Source organism: Telmatherina bonti (genome assembly GCF_933228915.1).
Source record: "Telmatherina bonti genome assembly, chromosome: 10".
Lineage (NCBI taxonomy): Eukaryota > Metazoa > Chordata > Actinopteri > Atheriniformes > Telmatherinidae > Telmatherina > Telmatherina bonti.
Genome location: NC_136628.1, coordinates 17,592,538 through 17,614,967, shown reverse-complemented (window position 1 = coordinate 17,614,967; position 22,430 = coordinate 17,592,538). Strand labels below are relative to the sequence as shown.

Genomic DNA, 22,430 nt, shown 5'->3' with positions numbered 1-22,430 from the left:
GATGACCTGATGGCAAGAGAGGTAGAGAAGAAAGCAAGATACCTTAAGCAGCAATACTATGAACTTGGCCCCAAATCTGCCAAACTGCTGGCTCGGAGGTTGCGAAATCAGCAGGTTGACACAGCTATACACAAAATCAAGAATCCTGTCTCACAGAAGGTGGTGACTAAACCAAAAGAGATGGAACATATATTTAAAGAATACTATAAAAGGCTTTATTCACGAGAGGGTACAGTAAACCAGAAGTTAATTCGGGATTTTTTATACTCACTGGATCTACCAAGCATCGGAGAAACTCAAAATGAAACTATTACAAGAGAAATTACAATAGAAGAATTAAATAGGGCACTTGGCAGACTAAAAACAAATAAAGCTCCAGGTAGTGATGGGTTCCCTACAGAATGGTACCGCATATTTCGTGATAAACTAAATCCGATATTATTGAGATGTTTTAATTGGACCCTTAAGGAAGGTCAGATACCCCCATCTTGGAAAGAGGCCATTGTATCCTTGATTCCTAAAGAGAACAAAGATAGGGAAAACAGTACGAATTACAGGCCAATATCCATTCTGAACATGGATTACAAATTATACGCCTTGATTATTGCAAAACGACTAGAAACATTTGTTACAGATTTAATTGACGAAGACCAATGCGGATTTATTCCAGGTAGACAAACTCAGGATAACATTAGAAGAACCATACATATTCTACATAAAATCAATAGAGACAAAATAAGTGCAGCTTTAATAAGCCTCGACGCCGAAAAGGCCTTTGATAGAGTAGATTGGGAGTTTCTGTATCTAACACTGGAAAGATTTGGGTTTAGTCAAGACTCAATACGAGCCAATAAGGCAATTTATCAGCAACCTACTGCTAGAATTAAGGTGAATGGCTCTTTGACAGACCGTTTTGAATTACACAGAGGCACGAGGAAGGGTTGTTGCCTCAGCCCAAAGCTCTTCGCTCTGTGTATAGAGCCCCTGGCCCAGGCAATTCGACAGGATGAAAATATATTCGGAATTACTATTGGAGAAAATGAGCATAAAATAGGCTTGTTTGCAGATGACGTTATGTTATATATTAGGGAAATTGATACTTCTCTTCCCAGACTTATAAAACTATTAGAAGAGTTTAATTCATACTCGGGATACAAACTTAACATCACAAAAACACAAATTATCCACTTTAATTATTTACCCAGAGAGGGAATTAGGAATAAATTTAATGTCAATTGGACTACTACAACAATCAAGTACTTGGGGGTCAACATAACCAAAATACCAGATTTACTATATGAAGCTAATTATAATCTACTTACTGAGAATTTGAAAAAGGATTTGGAGAGATGGTCCACCTACCCACTGGATTTTGCTAGTAAAATAAGTGTTATAAAGATGAATATATTGCCAAGACTTTTGTATCTATTTCAATCTCTTCCAGTAGAAATACCATTGCAACAGTTTGTAGCATGGGACAAGATGATGTCAAGATTTATATGGGGGGGCAAGAGGGCCAGGATACGTTTCTCCACACTCCAGCTGCCAAAGGATAAAGGTGGAATGTCTCTCCCAAACCTAAAACTGTATTTTCAAGCTGCACAACTTAAACCTCTGTGTTGTTGGTGTGATAGTACTTATGAAGCGCACTGGAAAGATATTGAGACATATGTACCTGTACCTGGTTATAAGATCCAAACAATACTGGGGGAGGAGAATCTGAACAGTGGTCTTAGAAACCTTCTAGACCCAGTCACTATATTCTCTATAGAAACATGGTTCTCTCTTGTTAAACAATTAAAATTGAAAAAAAGTACCAAATTACTAAGGTGGATTGCACTAGATGAAGGGTTTAAACCAGGTACATATGACTCTGTATTTAAAGACTGGATGAGGAAGGGACTGACTGCCTTTTGTGTGGCTACTAAAGACAATAGGATGAGGACTTTTCAGGACTTGAAAATCACATTTGACTTAAAAAATCGGGACCTGTTTAGATACCTTCAATTAAGAGATTATTACAATAAAGAAATTAGAGAGACCGTCGCTGAGGATGTTAATCCAGTCATTGAAATAATTAGTGGAGCTTACAACCAAAAGAACACTAAAACGATTTCGAGACTCTACAATAGTTTAATAAGTAATCTCAGGACCACATCACTTTATGTAAAAGCTAGGTGGGAGCGAGAACTGAATGTTACAATAACAGAGGAGGAATGGTACGAAGCTTGTGTATTACTACAGACATGTACTAATTCAATGACCTGGAGAGAATTTAACTGGAAATGTATCATTAGATTCTTTATTACACCACATGTGAAGAGTAAACAACTCCAAATCCAACAAGCTTGTTGGAGAGACTGTGGTAGTGTGGAAGCTCACCACACCCATATCTTCTGGACTTGTCCTAAAATTCAATCATACTGGATCTCTGTCAACACGGAAATACAAAAGGTTCTTGGATATAATATCCCAAGAGAATGTACTGTGATGTATTTGGGGAATATTAGCAAAGTAGTACGGGGTGAGGACCAGTACTTAACTAAGATCCTTCTATCTGCAGCACGGAAGGCTATAACAAAACTTTGGCTCAATCCTAAAGCCCCGGATAAGTACCAGTGGACCAGCATTGTAAACAACATATCTCAGATGGAGAAACTAACCTTCATTATTAGGTCAAAAGAATCTGCATACAATGAAAAGTGGAAGAAGTGGATTTCTTTTGTAAATTTGGATACTTAATTATCAAACTTGTCTGGAGCAGGTTATGTATATAAGGCAAATTGCCTCCTGTGGATTTGTGATACGTTTACATATCATGGTATCCTGTCTTTCGTTTTACACGAGTGGCCCAACTTAAAAATACATTTGTGAATTTATCTTCATGTACTGTATATATATATCAGTCTTTTTTTTTTTTTTTCCTTCCTTTCTGAATATTGGATATGACCTCTGACTCCACACCTCGTTCTGTTCTGTATTTGTCCTATATATGACAAAATCTTCAATAAAAACTAAAGTTAAAAAAAAAAAAAAGTGAATTTTAATTCAATAGGCCTGAGAGAAAAAAAAGTCTTATGTTAACTATCTTTTTAAACTGTTTATGAGCAAAGTAGACTTGTGGATATAAAAATGTTATATTAACAAGCCCCTTGTTTTGTGTCTAAAATGTGTTTATAATTTAGGCAGTCCATCATACAATTACAAGAAAAGGAGCTGCCTGAGTTGAGAAATGGTCTGCAGTCTGTGAACAGAGAAATTGAGAGGCTCAAGACAGATGTGGAGGAGCAGGAGACTCTGCTGGGAACCTTGATGTCTGAGGAGGAAACAGCCAAGGCCTGTCTTCAGGACATATCTCTTATGGACAGATACCTGGTACTTTCCTCCTGTCTCCATCTTCTGACTAGCTGTTCCACTGTTTCTGATAGACAGCCAGTACTGACCCATCAACTTCTATAACTTACTGGGGAAGAAAGTTCACTGATGAACCTCATTGGATTTCGTTCGTGACATTCAAGGCCCTACATTTTTGCAGTTCATTTCTCTCTATGCACTGCTTATAAAATCGGTTTTTCAAATAAACAAAAAAGCAAAAATGGTTAAGATGTACATTTAGATTTTTGTTAGGTTGTGTACTTTACCCTGCCAATAAATGTCAATCTTCCTTGCCCTTTGTTTTTTCTTTTTGCCCCTATGCCTTTTTTCAAATTTCCAGATGGATCTTAAAGAGGTGGAGAGGAAAATAGCTCAACACGCAGCCAAACTCCAGGGTGTGGACCTGACCAGAAGTATCCAACAAGTCAGCCAGGAGAAGCAAGAAACTCAGCACAAGCTTGACACGAGTAAGAGTCACCATTCACAAACACCCACCTAGATGAGAAACAGTTTTTTCCCCATCTTGTTTTGTTTTTCTAAATGTTCTTAGGCATTTATTTTCCAAGACTGACTAGTTTGTGGTTACAAATCAGAAAAGATGCTTATGGGGGGTGTCCAGTTCAATGGGTGACGTCATAAATCTGCACTGATCCACAAAAAAGTGTTGTCAGTTCATTTCATTCATTCATTATCCTAACTGCTTAGTCCAGTGAAGGGTTGCGGGGAAGCTGGAGCCTATCCTAGCAGCCTTTGGGCAAAAGGCAGGTCACACCCTGGACAGCTTGCCAGTCCATCGCAGCAGCTCATTTCAATAATAACTAAATTGATGTAACAGACTTTTGTTTGACACCATAGTTTTAGAACCTAAGAGCTTGCATGATGCATCCCCATGTTCCAGTCCCCAATAACAGTGAGAAAAGTAACACATTTCTGCGTTGCGTGCACTGCTTTACCAATTCTGTAAAGTGATCATATATGCAACCTACAATTCAGCCAGAAGTTTATTAAAGACTATATATTCAATGACGTCATTTTCTTATGTTTGTGCCTTTCTAGCATCCAGCAAGATGGAGCTGAAACGTAAGCTGATCCAGGACCAGCAGGATCAGATTCAGTTGCTAAAAAGTACAGTGAATGAGACAAGAGCAGAGAAGCTTCAGCTAAGCAGCGATATGCAAAAACAGCAGCAACTGGAGGAGCAGTGTGTTGAATTCACCACAGAGATACAGGCCTTAACCAGGGACATCAGGGTACCTTTTCTTTTGCAATGTTAAAACATTTTTCTTTTCATATTTTCACTACATATGGCTTTAATACAAACATTAATTTAATTAATATGTGGCAAATAATATCTTAATATTTTGCTGTAACTTAGTGCCCAAAGTCAGTCCTTGAGGGTTGCTGTCCCGCAGGTTTTTGATGCATCCCTCTACCAACACACCTGGCTGCCATTAAATGGATCCAAAGGAGTTCTGCACAATGACTGATTAGTTCGAATCAGGTGTGTTGGAACAGGGATACATGGAAAACCTACAGATTTGTGGCCTTTGAGGACCAGAACTGGGTACCCCTGTCTTAGTGTTTGCAAGGTGAAAGGAAATGATCTTTTTTTTTCTTTATTGTATGTTAATTTTCTTCTTCTATGTTTTGGTGATTCAGGAGGCAAAAGAGCAACTATCACCTCTGTCTGCTGCTCTGGAGAAGCTACAGCAGGAGAAACAGGAGCTGATGGAACGCAAAAGGCAGAAGCAGGAAGAAGGGCAGGAGAAGGTTGGTACACCTTTCTCCCCCCCCCCCCCCCCTCCACTCTTTTATTCTGGCGTTCAAAGTTCGCTCTGCCAGTGCCATCATAATATAAAAGGATTTAACAGTTTATACAACTTCACTGCATTCCTAATATTATATAAAGTCAAAGCATATTTAGTGCGTTCTAATATTTCTACAAATATTTATACTGCGAAATGCTTTTGTATGTATGCCATCTCAGCAGTCACTGTTATAACTGTGTTACTTACAGATTAATGCCATTAAAGAAAAAGTAAAGACAATCACCATGTTGGAACGAGACATCACTAAATACATCAGTGAAGGAAAAGAAGAATACAAAGAGGTATTGTTTTAACCATTGTTGCATTTGATTCATTGTGCTTGTAATTGTTAATTTTGTTCATATTTTACTAAATATTTTCATAAACTTTCATCATTCTTTGAAAGGCATTAATTGTCTCTTCTATATATGTTGTTTGTTATTTAATACAAGCCTCGTAATCGTTTTTACCTCTTCATTATGAGTACATTGAACAGCTGTTTGTCATTACTTCAGCAAAAAGAGTTGGAGCTTCAAGGGACCGACACTCAGCTCCATGAAGCAGAGAAGCACAAAGAGAAGATTAATAAGGAGATGGGAAACATCCGCCAGGACATCGACACACAAAAGGTACCAGTTCCTGAGTCATTCACAACTATCTGTTTTTTTGGGGAAACTCAAAAATTTAGTTTAAAGAAAGCTTTTATTTTTCAAAAGTCTTTTTAACAGTGAATAGTCTGGCAGAACCCGACTCAGGGACAGTTGATATTCACTACAACCAGTTAGCATTGGGGGTAGAAAGAAATGTGAGAGAGGCACATAAAGGGTTAAGTCTTATGTTAATGTTAAACTTGTTACTCAGTTAAAGAATTATACTGACATTATTTGCTAAGCAATGATGGTAAATATAGATATTTATTCCCGTTGGATTTATTATGACACCACACAGTACAGTAGAGATGCTTTTTGTGTTCCCAAATAGCATTTGTTGTTTTTTTTTTTATTGAATCTAGCTTGGGGCTTTTCTGTGTGAAGTTGTGCCTGCATGTCTTTCTCTTCTCAGTCCAAAGCCTTTATGCTAGATTAAGATCTTTTTGTTAAAACTTAAACGGGAAAAAAATCCTTTGCATTTTTAAAAATGTATTTCCCAGGTTCAAGAGCGCTGGTTACAGGACAATCTGACCCTACGGAAGCGTGTTGAGGAGTTGAAAGAAGTTGCAGCCAAATGTGAAACTCTCATGAAAGACATCGGCAACATGCAAGTCTTGCAGCTGCGGCAGTAAGAGCTTTGCGTTGTTATCATGTTTTCAAGCCGATTTAATCTGATTGCATTATAGTGAGTGTGCACATTGCACACTGCACACTGAGCTAACTGTTTGAGATAGCCCACATCTTTGTAATCTCCTCATCATATTTTAATGATTTATGATGATGCATGGTAATCTTGTTACGGGAAGGAGCATGAAATTTTTACCTAATTGTTTTACTTTTTCTTTCTTTTCAGAGAACGTCGTGATGTAGAGCGCAAGTTGGAGGATTTGAAGAAAAATCGCAGCATTGCACTGGGACGCCAGAAAGGTTTTGAGGAGGAGATACTTCATTACAGGTGATAAATATTGATGTAGAGAACTGAACTAATATCAACTGAAATATCACTTAAATCCAAGACTCATATTCATTCAGCTTGTACAAGTCACAGGATTTAAGAGCTGAATATTTTGTTCTTTATTTTTCTCTTACAGTAGGGTAAAAGCCCCCCACGTTTCTACAAAAAAGCTTTGTCCATCACCAAGCATGCATTGACACACAAACATACTGAAATAATGGATCCAAAGCTTCAGTGCCAGCATAACTTGGTGTATTTTCCTTTTTTGTAAAAAAAAACAAAAAAACAACAACAACAAAAAAAAAACAACATAAACATGTTTGCTTCTGTCTTGGAGTGGCATATAAGGTGAAATGTCTCTTACAGCCTGTCAGAGGTTTTTTTTTTGTTTGTTTTGTACAGGGAGCCGAAGACACACTTTGACAGATAAATAGTGCAGTGTGGAACAATAACCTGAAAATGTCTCACCAGCATGGATGCTATTATGACTTTGTACTGTCCAAAGTTTTTATAAATATGCTCCTTTCAATATATTTTTGACACTGGATAAACCTGGATATATATCAGCTCATCATCACACAAGGCTCTTGACAAACATTTCTGCATTGGTTGCAGAAATGTCGGTGGGCCTAACTTTGATTTGGGTTCACCAGCCCAAAGTTGAGGTGTTCCCCACCTTTTATAGCCTTTTACTCAGAACCCTTTTTTTAAAAAAAAAAAAATCATGGTTGTCTTTTGATCAGAACACAAAGACATTCTATAATGATCAAGACATAGATGGAATGTTATAGCTCCTCTCTGTGTTCTGTGATTTCCACTCTGGTGCCACATGCATGGTTTATACACACACACACAGGTTACCACACTTCCATCAGCGGACAGAAAGCGCCCACTGGAAATCACGTTAGAATTTCAGTTTTATAAAACTCTCCCAGGACATGGAAAGATTTGCAGTCTAGCAAGGACCAGCTGGAGTATTTCTCCTGCTCTGGTGGTAGTAGATAATCACATCACATCACATCACAGGAACACACACAGTTGTACTAGTAGAAATATTACTGTCGTAATTTCTGAGTCGTATTACAGCTTAAAATGGATCCAGTATTCTCTGTGGGTTTCATTAACATAAGCACATTATCTGTATTCTAGAGCTACACAGCATTGGATTTCTTATTTTATATTCTTCTTCTTAAATATACTGTATGAGGACTGCAGCAGTCAAAACGTTTCACCTCTTTTCAACTTTTCTGCTTCATTTTGCTCAGACACAGTAGGGAAACACTTAAATTAGTGAGGATAATAAATATTCTCATATGATTAAATTCCACCATATTCTAAGTTTTACAATAAATTCCCATTTCTATGATTCTTGTCTGTTTCTTGGTGTATGGGATGTCTAATGTGTGACGCTCCCAGTTTTAAACCAACACCCAACACGGTGTACATCTGTGGATCAAAGGTGAAATCCCCCTCCTTCTCTTGGCTTTTTATCACTGTGTTCTTCTCTGGGCTCTGGAGTGAATGAATACAGAATACACATTCAGAGATGTCACTGAGACCTCTGAAATGTTAGGTTAGGTGCACATGCACATCCAAAAAAGTTAGCTGCACTCAACAACATATCTACAAAGGCCGTGTAAATGGACCAAATTGTGTATTTAAATTATGCTGAAGATGGATGAAATGCATCAAATCGGTCTTCTGCATAGAGCCTAAATGGGCCTTTGGAGGGGCACAGAAACCAAATTGGGAACCAGTGCTTTAGGTTGTGGGTCAGTTTGACCATTGTATGCCCTAATTATAATACCAATCAAGTAATGGATTGTATGGAAAGATATTCACCTGGTGCATTTTTTAAAGTGGAAATTGAGTTAAGTTTTTAAATGTATCCCTTACAGAAAAGAAATGCGGGAGGAGCAATATGAAAAAGCAGACGAGCGCTACAAACACAAGATGATCACAATGAGGACAACAGAACTGGTCATAAAAGACCTGGATCTCTACTACAAAGCTCTCGATCAGTAAGTTTTAACCCCAAAGTTATGTATGCATTGACCAATATACTGTTTGGTCTTAAAATATATTTCACAGTGCATCACTCTGATACATTCGATATATCAGTAAAGAATAGATTATTAATTTTTTGGCTCGTATTAATATTCAACCTTTTTGTTTTACTGTCTAGGTTTGTTTATTTAAAAAACATTTATTCAAGAAATTTGAATGTTGTTAGTGACGTAACTTACAACATAATGTACGTAACTTATGTAGCAAAGTATTTTGTGTAATACTCAGCTGCAGCTTTTCTTTTTGCAGCTGTTTTTGTTTAGACATTGATATGGGAGATGCACAGCTGATCAAACAGCAGTTTTACCACATCATCTGAGAAAAGGACTTTGTTGTTGTGTGAGGTCGATTACATGCCCCAGAATAGGAGTGCTTGTCCGTGATCATCCAGCTTCCCTGTGTATTTTGTGTTGAAACCAGATAACACCCCAAAATTTTCTACTAAATTCAGGAACACCAGTGCTATAACCTAAGCCATTCGATTAAAATTATATTAGCAAGTCCCTCTGTCTCCATCACGCACACCTTGGACAGGTCACTGATGCATTGCAGGGCATTCTCTTAATATTTGACCTGAAATGAAATAAAGGGTCCTCTCTTCAGCAGACATTTAATTAATTTCATAGTCTTCCATTCATGCAATCTTTTCCATTTGGCATCTCCTTGCCTCTGGAAGAGTTTTGTCCCTGTAGCACACATTTGGTTTATTTTGAACATTCAACACTGGTTCTTTAAAAAGTTATTTGTTTGGTCTACTGATATCGTATGTACATCGATGGCCAGGTTGTTTTTCTGCAGCCTCAAAATGGCACAAGTAAAGTGTTTACATCCCAGGCTACAGTGTACAGTGACATCACATCCCCTTACTGTTGGCAAGTTTGATGTAGTGCACTATTTCCTGTTTATGTTGGACTGGAAAACGATTTAAGTAAAACATCTTCAGGATTAATTCTTCTCAATTACCACCTCCACCTTTTCTGGGGGGGGACACCAAGGCTTTCCAAGGAGCCAAGAAATATGATCTTTTCAGTGAATCTGGAGTCTGCCATAAGTCTTTCTTTAGGAAGGACAAATCCTAAATGTGTCCTCTGAGAGGCTCTGGGAAGATATCCTGACCTTTTATCCAAACCACCATATCTGGCTCCTTGTGATGTGGAGAAGTAATAACTGTACTCTGACTGGATGTCCAACTTTAAAAGAAAAAGCTTGTTTCCACCTCTTGTATTAATAACCTTAATGTCTTTATTCAGGTCTTGAGGTTATGTGAGGGTTCTAACATAGATTGACTGGTAAATTTCTAGCTGTGCCTTGTGGAATCGGCTCTTTTTTGACTGTTACACAAGTCACATCACGACTGACATAATCTATCTTTTAATCTCCTGTTCTGTTCTGTCCAGCAAAAATGAACTAAATCAGTCACTTAAGACTATTTTCTGTAGGTCTACATAAAATCCCAAAACATGTTGGATGAAATTACAAATTGTAACACCAAAACAAACAAAAAAAAAAACAAAACAAAACGGAAAAGATCGTCCGACCCCCCCCCCCCCCCCCCCCCCCCCCCCAAAAAAAAAAAAAAAAAAAGAATAAAAAAATAGTCATCCTTGTGTTTTTACAAAGTCATTGTTGCTTGGAAGCCTAATTAAGTTTTATCTACACACACAGGAGTAACCAAGATGTTTTAAGACATTTTTCTCACAAACAGAGTGCAAACTACTAGGAAAAAACATCTCAGCTAACTAAGAAAGTTCCTCTGCTGAGAAAAATGTTGATGTATAGTGACACAAACTGAAACCATTTTTTTAGGTCACACTAAGTATATTGAAAATGTACGCATAGATCTACTTTTGACACAGATGAGAATTTATTGTGCATGTTTTGAGACCTGTATTTTTTGGCTGGGGCAAGTAGCCTTTCTGTGTGGAGTTTGAATGTTCTCCCCATGTATGCGTGGGTTCTCTCCGGGTGCTCTCCAGGTACTCCGGCTTCCTCCCACCGTCCAATAACATGCATGTCTGTGATGGACTGGCAAGCTGTCCAGGGTGTACCCCTGTCTGGGATAGGCTCCAGCTTCCCCGCAAACCTGCATTGGATTAAGCGGTTAGGAAAATGAATGAATGTTAAAACAGCTATGGATCAGGTATCACCACTATTCTGTTTCTGAATTGATTAGATAACGATTAATTTATAGATCCTGCAATAAAACTGTGTTTCCCTTACAAAATGTAGCCGTTGTGTTATCAGTGGTCAATTAAAGATGACCACTAAAATTTCTAAAATTTTAAGCTCAAATCAAACACTAAAAATGATGTTTTATACTTGATACTGTTTTTGATACAACAGAGGAGGGAAACACATTTTTAATTTAATTTAAAGTTTGAACGCCACAAAATTACATCACAACTCTTAAAATACAATGAAAATAAGGACTTCTGGAATGACGGCGAACTGAGTTATGGTCTAAAGTAAGAGCTCCATGAAAGCTCTCGCACTTTCCCCAACCAAGAGCTTCTCATGAAGATAAGTGTTCATGAAAAGTTTTAGCTAAGGAAAGCAAAGACAACAGCAAGTTATAATACCAAGAAAATTGAGGAAACTAGAGAAACGCATGGAACAGTCAAAATGTGGAAGCTAACAAGCATACGGACATGAACATTTTGCATGCTAGCATTAACGCAATCCAGGCTGAAATAAAGGCAGGACATGCAGACTGGAAAAATTTGCAGGTGAGGATGGATGAACTGGAGAATCAAGTGGTGATGGTTGAGGTGTTGAAATGAAAAGACGTTGTGAAAGACGTGCTTCTGCAAATGGTGCTGGAACAACAACCTATTGTAATTGATTTAGAAGTATGCTCCAGGAGAACCAACCTAAGAGTTTTACAAATTTCTGAAAGAATGAAGAGGAGCAATGCATTCAAACTCCTGAAGACGATGATCAAAACAGAGTTTATGCTTATGAACACTGATCTGGGAATACAATGCTGTCGCATGTCAGTGGGATTTGATGCTGGACGACACTGACCCCACAGGCGCAGCGGCGATACCCTGGATGAAACCTGAACTGAGATGTAACTGTAAAAAATGAAAGACATAAACCATTACAAAAAATGAATGTATACAAGATCTATGCTTACAACCAACAAGGTAATTTTTTATTGCTTAATATACTATAATGATATTCTCGTTCACATTGTGTGTATAGTGATTCGTAATGTGAGGAAAGTGTTCTTTGTCTCAAATGTATTTTCTATTTAAAGTGGAACTATTATGTGCATTTCAGGCTAATTTATTTTTATTTCTGAGACCAGAAGGGCTGGGATTGACCAAGTTAATGTCACAAATCGCTTTATTTACTTCAGACCGACCCTCTCCGTAGGCTGTCAGATCAGCCTGTGGGCAAAACGAGTGGGTTGAGACTCTTCTGCATTAAGCCCCGCTACCGCGCTACATCGGGAGCGCGCACCGCAACTGCTTTCGCCGTCATTGTAACATCTCATAAACAGAAGGATTAGGCTGATATGAACTCGATTAAAAAAAAAAAAAAAAAAAAAAAAAATACAATGTCAACACATAGCATACAGCCCTACATGTTGGAACCTGAATCAGACCCTGAAAACAAAGTGGAAAACAGCAACCCACAGCAACGAATGCAGCAGGATGTCTCTCTTTGGTAAACTCACCAGCCATCGTTGGAAATAACTTTATCCGACGTTTTCCACCCGCCTGATGTATTTGTACATGCCCTTGTGTTAACCAGTAGAAGGTAACCAATCACCGAACCTTATCCCCCGGGACGTCACAAGGATTTCCAAGTAGAAAAAACTCTCTAAAACGACGCGTTTTTCGTCGCCATGGAAACCGAACCGAGAGCATGCTGGAACTCAAACTCAAACATGCGTTTAGGTAATTAAAAACAGAGCCGTTCACATGTATGATGAGCATTCAACTCTGCAACACTATAGAAAGCGCAGAAAACTTGAAATACCATAATAGCACCCCTTTAAAAAAGGTTAATTTGGACCACTCAAACAGGAGATGGTCATTGTGCCAACCTGCTAACAGCTCAGGTAACATAGGTAAGAAGATGAAAGGTCTCATTTAGAGAGCCCCTTCATTGGGAAGCCTTCAGTTCACTTTTGTAGTTCATGTATGTTTGTTCTCTTAACTGTTTTACGAAGACTTTTGTTCTATTTCATGTTCTGATCAATAAAGGATCACAAATCACACTTAACCAGTTAAGTCAGCTGCTAATTCAGAGAGGGAAGTTAATGTATTTTTTTACATTTAGCCTTCGTCTTAATATTATAAAATGATTAGTTGATTAAATATGTCGTAAGTGTAGTAGAAAGTTTGATGACATCTTACCACTTACATTGCGAGAGTGAATATGCAGCGTTTTCTTTTGTATATTCAGCATGTTTTTGCATATGAAGCATGTTTGCACCTGTCGGCCACCATAAAAAGTGGCACTTCAAGAAGATATCTGGATGCCGTTTTAAATAGGTTAAAGCCTCTTTTGCAATCTGCACTGGAGGCTTAAAGTGTAGCATGAATACCCACATGCTGTGTGAGCGTTTTAAGTTTCTCACATTTAAGTGCTAAAGCCAACATGTCTGAGTGTGTTGATTGAACCTTGTTTAAGTGTTTGCTTCAATACTTATTTTAATTCAGCATTTTCACTGTTGACCTCTATAGAATCTTAGTCAGTGTAGCAGTTTCTGCTGATCAATGTTTAAAGCTGATGCCTGAGCCCAATGCTTTGATGTGAAACGCAGACCACTCCTTCAGTTCATCCACTGTAATATGAGCATCCAAGTGATCACAGGGCTTACAAATAATAGTTATTTCACCATTATCTCTGCAATCAGCTCATGAAGTCTTCATCACCTCTTTGACATGGTCACTCCATTGAACATCCTTCTCACCCTTCAAGTATTTAAAAAAAAAAAAAAGTCTCCTTCCATCTTAGGCAGGTGGCATATTTGAAGAGATATTCAGAGTTGTGCCAGTATTCACCCAAAACATCTTTGAGCAGTAAGGGGGACTAAACCACTCACCTTTTAGTAGTATTATTTTGCCACCTCCTGTGTTCCTGTGTTATTACCACATTCCCTCTTATAGTATTCTTCACCACAGCACACACCGCAATGTCCAAGTCCTCTGTATGTGCCTTGCAGTGATGCGCCATTAGATGGGGTATTGCCCGCTTTAATAAAGCTGCAACTCTGCTCTTCTTTCCTAGCATTACTGAGGCACCATTCTCTACAAGTCCAGTCCACATTTAGTGTAAAACCGAATGATTATACCATGAGCAGTGCATGCTTTCAGCTGGATTATGTAACCAAACACAATTTTATAGTTGACGTCATGATGTGCTCTTGTCTACTATCAAGGTATGGCATGGTGCATTTTTAACATAGTTTACATTGTCTCAATCTGCACTCAGAATGTCTTTCTTTCTGATATACTTGCATACTTTGCCATCTGATCGGATTTGTTGAAACGACAATACTGATGCTTTGTTTTGATGGCAAGAAGATTGACAGTTTTGTCAATTGGAACTTACTACAGTTTGGTTTCTTTTTGTGTGATGGCTCATTCCTCTTCTCTCGATCTTTTGCACTGTCCTACAATAATATGCCAATCCCCATCCCTATTTTCCATGTTCATACAGTTACAACTGCATTTAAATGACTTTTCTGCTGAATATGATGCTTGAAGTAGTAAACGTCCATTCAGTCCATACTTTTCCTCCAAAACCTCACTTTGTACTTGGGCTTCTGAGCAGGTTTTTCAGAGAAACCCTTTCTTTCTTGAAAAAGAAAAAATCTCACCCAGTTTTACCCTTTTTTTTTTCTTCTGTTTGCACATACTGTGACAGCTATTCCATCTTTCAAGAACTACGTTTCTTTTTGACTTTGGCTTGAGTGGATGTACCACTGCCTGCTCGTTTCACCATAATTTAGGGATAATTGAGGGGTCATAATTGATCAGATTGAGTTGGCTAGACAAAGTTAAAAAAAAAATTTATGATAATCATGAGGAGGTTAAAGACAAATGTACTTAACGGAAATACAACAATAATCGTTTAAGGGCTGAAAATCTATTAGCCTGGAAGATAAGAAAACAACAGGACAAAAAAAATCCATCCACAAAATTAAAGATCTGCAATCAGACAAGATGTTTTTTTTTGTTTTTTTTTTTTTTTAAAAAGATAACTCTAAAATTTCACTTTTTTTTTTTTTTTTTACTCAAACAAATCAGTTACTCGTGTCATTTTAATAGATTTTTTTTTTTTTTTTTTTTTTTTTACTTCAGATTGAATTGAAGCATAATTAATTGTTGCCACTTGCATTTTTATTTTTATTTTTTTTTTGCTATTATAATGAAAAAAATAATTACTGCTAACACATACAAGGTTCATATCTTTAGTGCTTTTCCTGGAATGTGACGTATTTGTTGTCTGGGTTACAAAGATTTTTGTGGTTTATACCACAAACTTTTTAGACCTTTCTTCAACGGTGTCATCAGTGGGAAATTGTGTCATCAATACTTTCAGCATTTGTAAACTATAAAACACTAATGTAATAAGCTTTCATTTTTCTGTTTTAGAAATAATATTGAAATGTTTATTCAGTGGCAACATACAATGTAAACTTTTTATTTTTCCAAATTTCAATTCAGACATTAGTTCAGTCATAATGAAATCAACCTGATTTGTGCAGGCTGCAATAGTATGCATCGCAGTGCATCATATTTCATTGTTTATTTTTAAAATGCATCTTAAAACCCACTTTTACCTATTGATCTTCATGAGGTATTAGGAGTTAGTTATTTTAGTAGTTTAAAGTTGTCATTTAAACCCATGCAGGCAGATGGTTTTGCTTTGTAAGATTAGGGTACAGTTTTGAAAGTGTTTATTTGAGGAAGTGTATGCTCAAGGCTTTAGATAAAATCTAAGAGGAAAGCATGAACATCCTTTACCCAGACAAGTGGGTTGTTGTAAAGCATCATTCTGCTGTTATCACAATTGAAAACCGGCCCCTGCAGTCCTTTGACAGATTTTGCATAAATTAGAGTTTCTGTCTGAATCTTTGTGAGATTTTGTGATTTGACAGCGTACAAAATATTGAAATGAATCAGCAAACCATAGTGCATGCGCAGTAGGATAAAAACCAAAAGATTTACATGTCTGAGAACATTTGAGAGTAGTACTTTGTTCCTTACTTCTTGGAGAATATTAGTCTTTGTTGCATTTTTTCAACAGCAGTATGCACATTTATTGTAGATAAAATAGTTTTTGTCCGCAAACTTATATAATTTACCTCTTACATATATAACAAGTTTGCCAATGGAGATTAACCTGGTTACCTTAGATGTACCATGTGTAAGAATTACTGGCATTAGTGTTAATGATGGGCATCAAAATTACTTCAAATGACAAGCACAGTTGTGATCGTATGGTGCTTATCTTAGGCCAAAACTCATCTTTCCTAAAAGTATGACATCATATTATATCACATCATATGACACAAATGGGGTGTAACTATCAGGAAGGTAACACAAGCTCTTGCCATGTTTGCTATATAAGCATTCACCTAAAAATGGAAAAACTCGATCCAGAAAAATCCCAACAATAGCAAGTACGTAAGTGTGGAGTATAGAAAAGAACTGTTAATGTCTTCTCACATATCTGCTTTGCATTTTTTGCTTTGGTGTGCTGTGCCAGTTTAAGTTATGGTTACAGCTGGAGAATGTTTAAACCTTTTTCACTGGGCACTCCTGTGTTCTCGTTCTTCTTCTAGGGTTCTTCACAATCACAATATTATTAATTCATTCATTCATTTATTCATTTATACATTTACTTTTGTTTAGTCCTATTCAGGGTTGTGAGAAAGCTGGAGCCTAGCCCAGAAGTCATCTGATGAGAAGCTACCACTTCTCTAGTGGTTTTTTTTTTTTTTTTTTGTTTCTTCCTATTGATATCATCGAGCAGCAATTTTTGTAATCATTGAGTTTGCAAAAGAGGAAAGCAAAGCCTGGAATTTCCCCAGAGTACCCTATAAAGAGATTCAAAGCTTGTATTGTCATAAAGAAACATGTTTCCCTGTGCAATGAAATTTTTGCCTAGCCATTTGCACTGGAAGCCAACAGCAAGAAGTATGAAATCAAAATATAAAACAGATATATATAAATAGATAAATAACAATAAGATAAAGAGAAGGTGGTAAAGGTGGTTTTATTTAAATATTAACAAATATTTACAACAGCACTGCTGTGGAGGATGTTAGCTTAGCCTAACCTAGTGGTTAGAAACACTAGAGCTTGAATGACCCAGTTTCAAGTCAAGAGACTGCAGAGTTAAATTAATCACTTTTTTACGCCAGCCTGGCACTAACAATGTCATGGTTCCCAGGCCCAATTTTGAACTGGCCAATATAATTACACCAAAGAGAAAATTAGGATGGGAGCCCAATAAGTTGGTTCTCAACAGGCATAAATAAATAGTTTCATTATTTGAATAAAAATGTTTAACGATTAAAATTTCTGAATAAGATTAACATAAACTTGAGCCTAACTATAAACTTTCATGACCAAATCTCTAAGCACTTTGTGTTTTGTGCACATGGCAGAATCATGTATGTGTCAAAGCATTGTTTGGGCCCCTTAGCAAGTCTCCTAACCCAAAAGTACATATTTGTTACCATTTCTATATTAAAGTCTCATCTGTCTATAATATATTGTAGAGGTGGCCTTAGCCTTTCCCCACTCTGTAAAGATTTTTTGATGCATTCTGCAATTGGACTTGGAACTTTTGTTTTGTTTTTATTTATATATATATATATATATATATATATATATATATATATATATATATATATATATATATATAATAATTATATTTTCTTTAAGGAGATTCCTGAAAGATTGGGCATCTATCTTGCAGTCTACCTGTACTTTGAACCCTCTCCATTTAGTAAAAGTCTGTCCTATGTTGGCTATTATCTTGCTCCTTCATTTCCGAGAATCTCTTTTTACGTATCTTTGCTGAATAGGCTGCTCTTTTGCATTAGGTGGAAACAAGTTGCAAATTTTTATATATGCACACACATAGTTTGGTGAGTTAAATCACTAATATTACTCTACGTTACGGGCGGCACCATAGCAACGTGTTAATCAACTGATTCAGATTAGCTGTTTTTGAGAGGAGAATAAGAGAAATGCACTGTAGCTTGACAATGGTTGTTTAGCATTAAAAGTACATCGAGGCCAACGTGACATAGTTCTTATCCTTTAGCATACTTAGCAAGTTTTGTAAAGTGATATAAACCTTTGTGATAAAATGTTTACTGTGTGCAACCATGATATAAGCTGTGCATCATTGTGTTGTAGACTCTGTTTATAATCCTTACTTATAGAATTCTCAGACGTGTGCTTCCAGGAAATCAGTAGTCATTCTTTACATTTCATGAGAAGCAGCAGTTTAATGTAAAATCCACAGTTGGTCTGTTAGATGGATATGGGTTGCTCTTGTTCCTCTGGCCTTTCATCTTTTCTTTGTGGTACCTCGTTCTCTATATATGGTCTTTTCCGGAAACCCAGCATGTTGAATTATCATACTGGTATTCACCAACCACATCTGTTACTCATTAGTTAGCTAGATTTTAGATAAAAATTTTCTTTGTATGCAGGAAAGCAGCAACCAGTTTGCTGTCACAAAGACTGATCAGCACATCTAGTCATATAATAATCCCATCCTTACGGGCACCATCATTGCAATGCATTAATCCAATGATTCAGATCAGATGGCTTTTCACAGGTAAATAAGGAAAAGCGCTGCAACTTAACAGCAGCTGTTTAGCATAAAAAGTATGCTAACTTCTAGCAAAAATTTGACTCTTTTTGGAAGTTACTTTTCTATATTATAACTCTTATCATTCATATAACTGTGCACCTTGAACTGATCGACACTTTAATTTTCGTTTTACATGTGGAGTGTTATAATCACAGTAAAAGCCTATTCTATATTAAACAGATTGGGGGGGGTAAAAAAGTTAGTTTTCGTTTTGTCACCAAATTTTCAAAAGTGGAAGTCGCATAAGCCGCACATGCAACAGCCATTCAGTTTGACATACATTTTTCTTACTGATAGTAATCATTGTATGTCAGCGTGAGATTGTTTGCCATTGTTGTTTGTCTGGGTACATGCATGTATGCCTCACACACAAACCTCATTTTAACTTTTGTAGTAATATACTGTCTTTGACCTAAGTTATTGCAAATTGTTAAATTTTTAAAAATGTTTGTTAATATCCCAACAAGTAAAGTTTAGATTTTTTTCTCTTTTTTTTCAACATAGAGGTGAAAACCTTTCTCTCTTTTCTACAGGACCATCATGAAGTTCCACAGCATGAAGATGGATGAGATTAATAAAATTATCAGAGACCTGTGGCGCAGCACCTACAGGGGTCAAGGTGCATCTCACTTAAAAATATATGTGTGTGTATATATAGTTGGCAGGATTTGTACATAGTTCTTCTCATGTCCCCATTACTCAGCAATTCCTTTTTGTTGTCTGATTTCTGCTGCAGACATCGAATATGTGGAAATCAGGTCTGATGTTGATGAAAATTCTTCTGCTGGGGTGAAGCGGCGGGTTTACAACTACAGAGTAGTCATGGTGAAAGGAGATACAGCTTTGGACATGAGAGGACGCTGCAGTGCTGGTCAAAAGGTGCCAAGATGAATATAAAAAATAAAGATGTTGACACTGTAAAAAAGTATTGCATGTATTAAGTAAAACTTGAAATTTGATGTGCTTTATGAGCAGATGCCTAAAGTTGGTGTAGTTATTAAATTTGATATGTATATTCCTCTTCCCCTTTCTTTCTCTGCACCTGTGGTCATGTGTGTCCAGGTGTTGGCATCCCTGATCATCCGCCTTGCTCTGGCCGAGACATTTTGTCTGAACTGTGGGATCCTGGCCCTGGATGAGCCCACCACCAACCTGGACAGAGAGAACATTGAGTCACTGGCACATGCTCTTGTGGAGTCAGTACATCATTTTACTGCAAAAAATTTTTGCCCTACGCTCTACTTATATATGAATATCTCTGTATAAAAAGCCTACTATACATCACTCTACACCAGTGATCCTCACCCTTAATTCAACAAGATATCAATATACGAAGACAAGAGGAGAGACACTTTTTAAAAAAAAAAACCAAACAAACAAGCTACGTAGCTCGCTATGTTGCCAAATCAGTAACATTTAGCTTTTTAGCATAGTTTAGAATCGTTATCCTAAATATTACACAGATAAATGGCATTTTTATGCAACAGTATATGATGAAAATAGAATAATGCCTCAGGAATGGGAGTGTTTCTTCTTAAATATATATATACGGAGTTCTTTGGCGGAGTTTGGTGCAGCTGAATTCAGACAAAACTGGCAACTCTGACAGGGTCAATTAGGGCCGTTAGGACAGCAAAGTTTTTGTAAGCATCTTGCAGCTCTTATTCATGGAGAGAACTGCACTGTTTAGGATCAATATGACTTGTTTAGATAGCATTTTCAGAAAGCCAGTGGCTGCTTCACGAGCCTCAAGTCAAAGGTCAGCGAGCCACATGCGGCTTGAGAGCCGCGCAATGAGGAATACTGCTCTACGCTATCAACTTGTGCAGATGTACAAAAGTTAAATTTAGTAAACTCCAGATTACATACGATGTTCAAAATACTATTGAAAGTCCCTCGCTGGACCAGCGCCAGCCTGATGTTTGTGCAGAATAATGTGGCCACATTGAATACCTTGATAAGAAACTTGGTTTATAAATTTATAATCAGACTCATGAAATGAATTTTTTTTTTGTCCTTGTAAGACTGGAGCACAGTAGCATTATGCATAGCTCTGTGCTCTGGAGGCAATGGAGATAGTGCTTATATGGACAATGTTTGTAGTATCTGTATATGTTTTTTGTTGTCCATAAAAACACCAACTTTTTATGGACTTTGAATCTGAAAAAAATAATCAGCGTACTATATACTAGTAGCATTACTCTGCAGGCTTTCATTACACACATCATAGTGTGAACAATATGCATTCAAAATGTGTCTCCTTACTCTTCTCTCCAGAATAATCAAGAGTCGCTCTCGTCAGCGCAACTTCCAGCTGCTCATCATCACACACGATGAAGACTTTGTTGAGTTGCTTGGACGGTCCAGTTACATTGAACATTTCTATCGTATTCGAAAGAATCAGGACCAGAACTCTGAAATCATCAAGTGCAGCATCTCCTCCCTCTCATCATATCTCCACTGAATGAACTATCATTTCATTAAGCTCACCAATGATGACTGTATTCTGTGAAAAGTCATTTAAGTGCCTGAGAAATCATCAAACTGACACCAGAAGATGGGATCTTTATACATTAGCGACTCGGATGTGATAGAATTAGTTATGTAGATCCATGTGCAAACATTAACCATAAAACCATTATTACATAGTTTAACTTACTTAAAGAAACTGCATTAATAATAAAATGACTTTGCATTTGTAATTCTGACCGTTACCAAAGATCAGCAGGGGCAATGAAAGAATGCACGTTCCAACTTAAAGACAGCACATTTGTTATTAAATCTCTGCAGAAATAAAGACGCTGTTTACTGGAATTTTCGCCTTTTTTAAGTTATAACATTGAGTAACCCACTTATCTCAAAGAAATCTAGTTTTTTTCCTCTTTGCTCTTTAACCACAATACTCATCTCAGTAAACAGCCTTTGGTGATTGTAATCGGGGAAACACGGTGGAGGCGTGGCCAAACAGGTATAAGTTGAGTGCTGTCATTCAGTTCTTCACATCTAACTTGAGGCAAACAAGCATCTCAGACGCTGTTTGAAACTTTTTTTCCTGCGGAGTCACAAGCGGAATTGACAATCAGCAAGTATGGAGATGTTAGTACTTCTTCTGGTCTCTCTTGTGGCTCAGCTGGTCAGCCCAGCTGCTGCACATCCTACACGCAATACCCTCAACCATGTTATCGATGCTGCAGAAAATTACACCAAATTCCTGCAGAGGGTAAGTGCTCATCTGAGGAGTACAGCTGCTGCTTAGCAAGCTATTCCTGGAACAGCTTATTGATATAATATGATAAAATTCATCACGATAAAAGTATAAAATTGCTCAATGTATTTCTTTTTGTTACAGGATTACTTTGTGGAAGACGTCACTGAACTGCCCTGCAATGTGAGTAGAGTAGTCCTTAAATGGTTACTATATGCAACATTTACATTTTTCATGTAGAATTTTTGTCTGCAAACATGTCATTAATTAATCCTGCTCATTCTCCCAATAGGATTCTTTCTACTGCAAAGTCCACAAGATCCTCAATCATCATCACAAAACCGAAGATCATGAATGCAGCAGGGTTCTGCGAACCCTTCAGGTGTACATCAATTCAGAAAAGGTAAAAATTTCTTTAAATAAATTTAACAAATAAATTTACTCTTATTTCAGAACAAGTCCTATAAGATTGCTAGCTCACGCTTTCACGTTCCAGGTTTAGAGAGCTGAAA

General features: G+C 37.2%; 1 protein-coding gene across 3 annotated transcripts in view; it reads left to right on the top strand.

Annotated features, from left to right (window-relative positions):
* rad50 (RAD50 homolog, double strand break repair protein) overlaps positions 1-21,647 on the top strand; it is a 38,280-nt gene extending 16,633 nt beyond the window's left edge. Inside the window, exons 16-29 of one of the 3 annotated variants that reach the window (XM_079247592.1) lie at positions 3,186-3,375; positions 3,716-3,842; positions 4,432-4,625; positions 5,035-5,145; positions 5,393-5,485; positions 5,699-5,812; positions 6,334-6,461; positions 6,687-6,788; positions 8,687-8,809; positions 19,247-19,332; positions 19,450-19,592; positions 19,776-19,909; positions 20,437-20,472; positions 20,991-21,647. In XM_079247592.1, the coding sequence (XP_079103718.1) occupies positions 3,186-3,375; positions 3,716-3,842; positions 4,432-4,625; positions 5,035-5,145; positions 5,393-5,485; positions 5,699-5,812; positions 6,334-6,461; positions 6,687-6,788; positions 8,687-8,809; positions 19,247-19,332; positions 19,450-19,592; positions 19,776-19,909; positions 20,437-20,472; positions 20,991-21,177 (1,768 nt within the window). In that variant the 3' untranslated portion in view covers positions 21,178-21,647. Of the gene's footprint in view, positions 1-3,185; positions 3,376-3,715; positions 3,843-4,431; positions 4,626-5,034; positions 5,146-5,392; positions 5,486-5,698; positions 5,813-6,333; positions 6,462-6,686; positions 6,789-8,686; positions 8,810-19,246; positions 19,333-19,449; positions 19,593-19,775; positions 19,910-20,436; positions 20,545-20,990 lie in introns of all 3 variants that reach the window. The other 2 variants (XM_079247591.1, XM_079247593.1) reach the window with 2 other exon arrangements.
* The last annotated feature ends 783 nt before the right edge of the window (positions 21,648-22,430 follow it).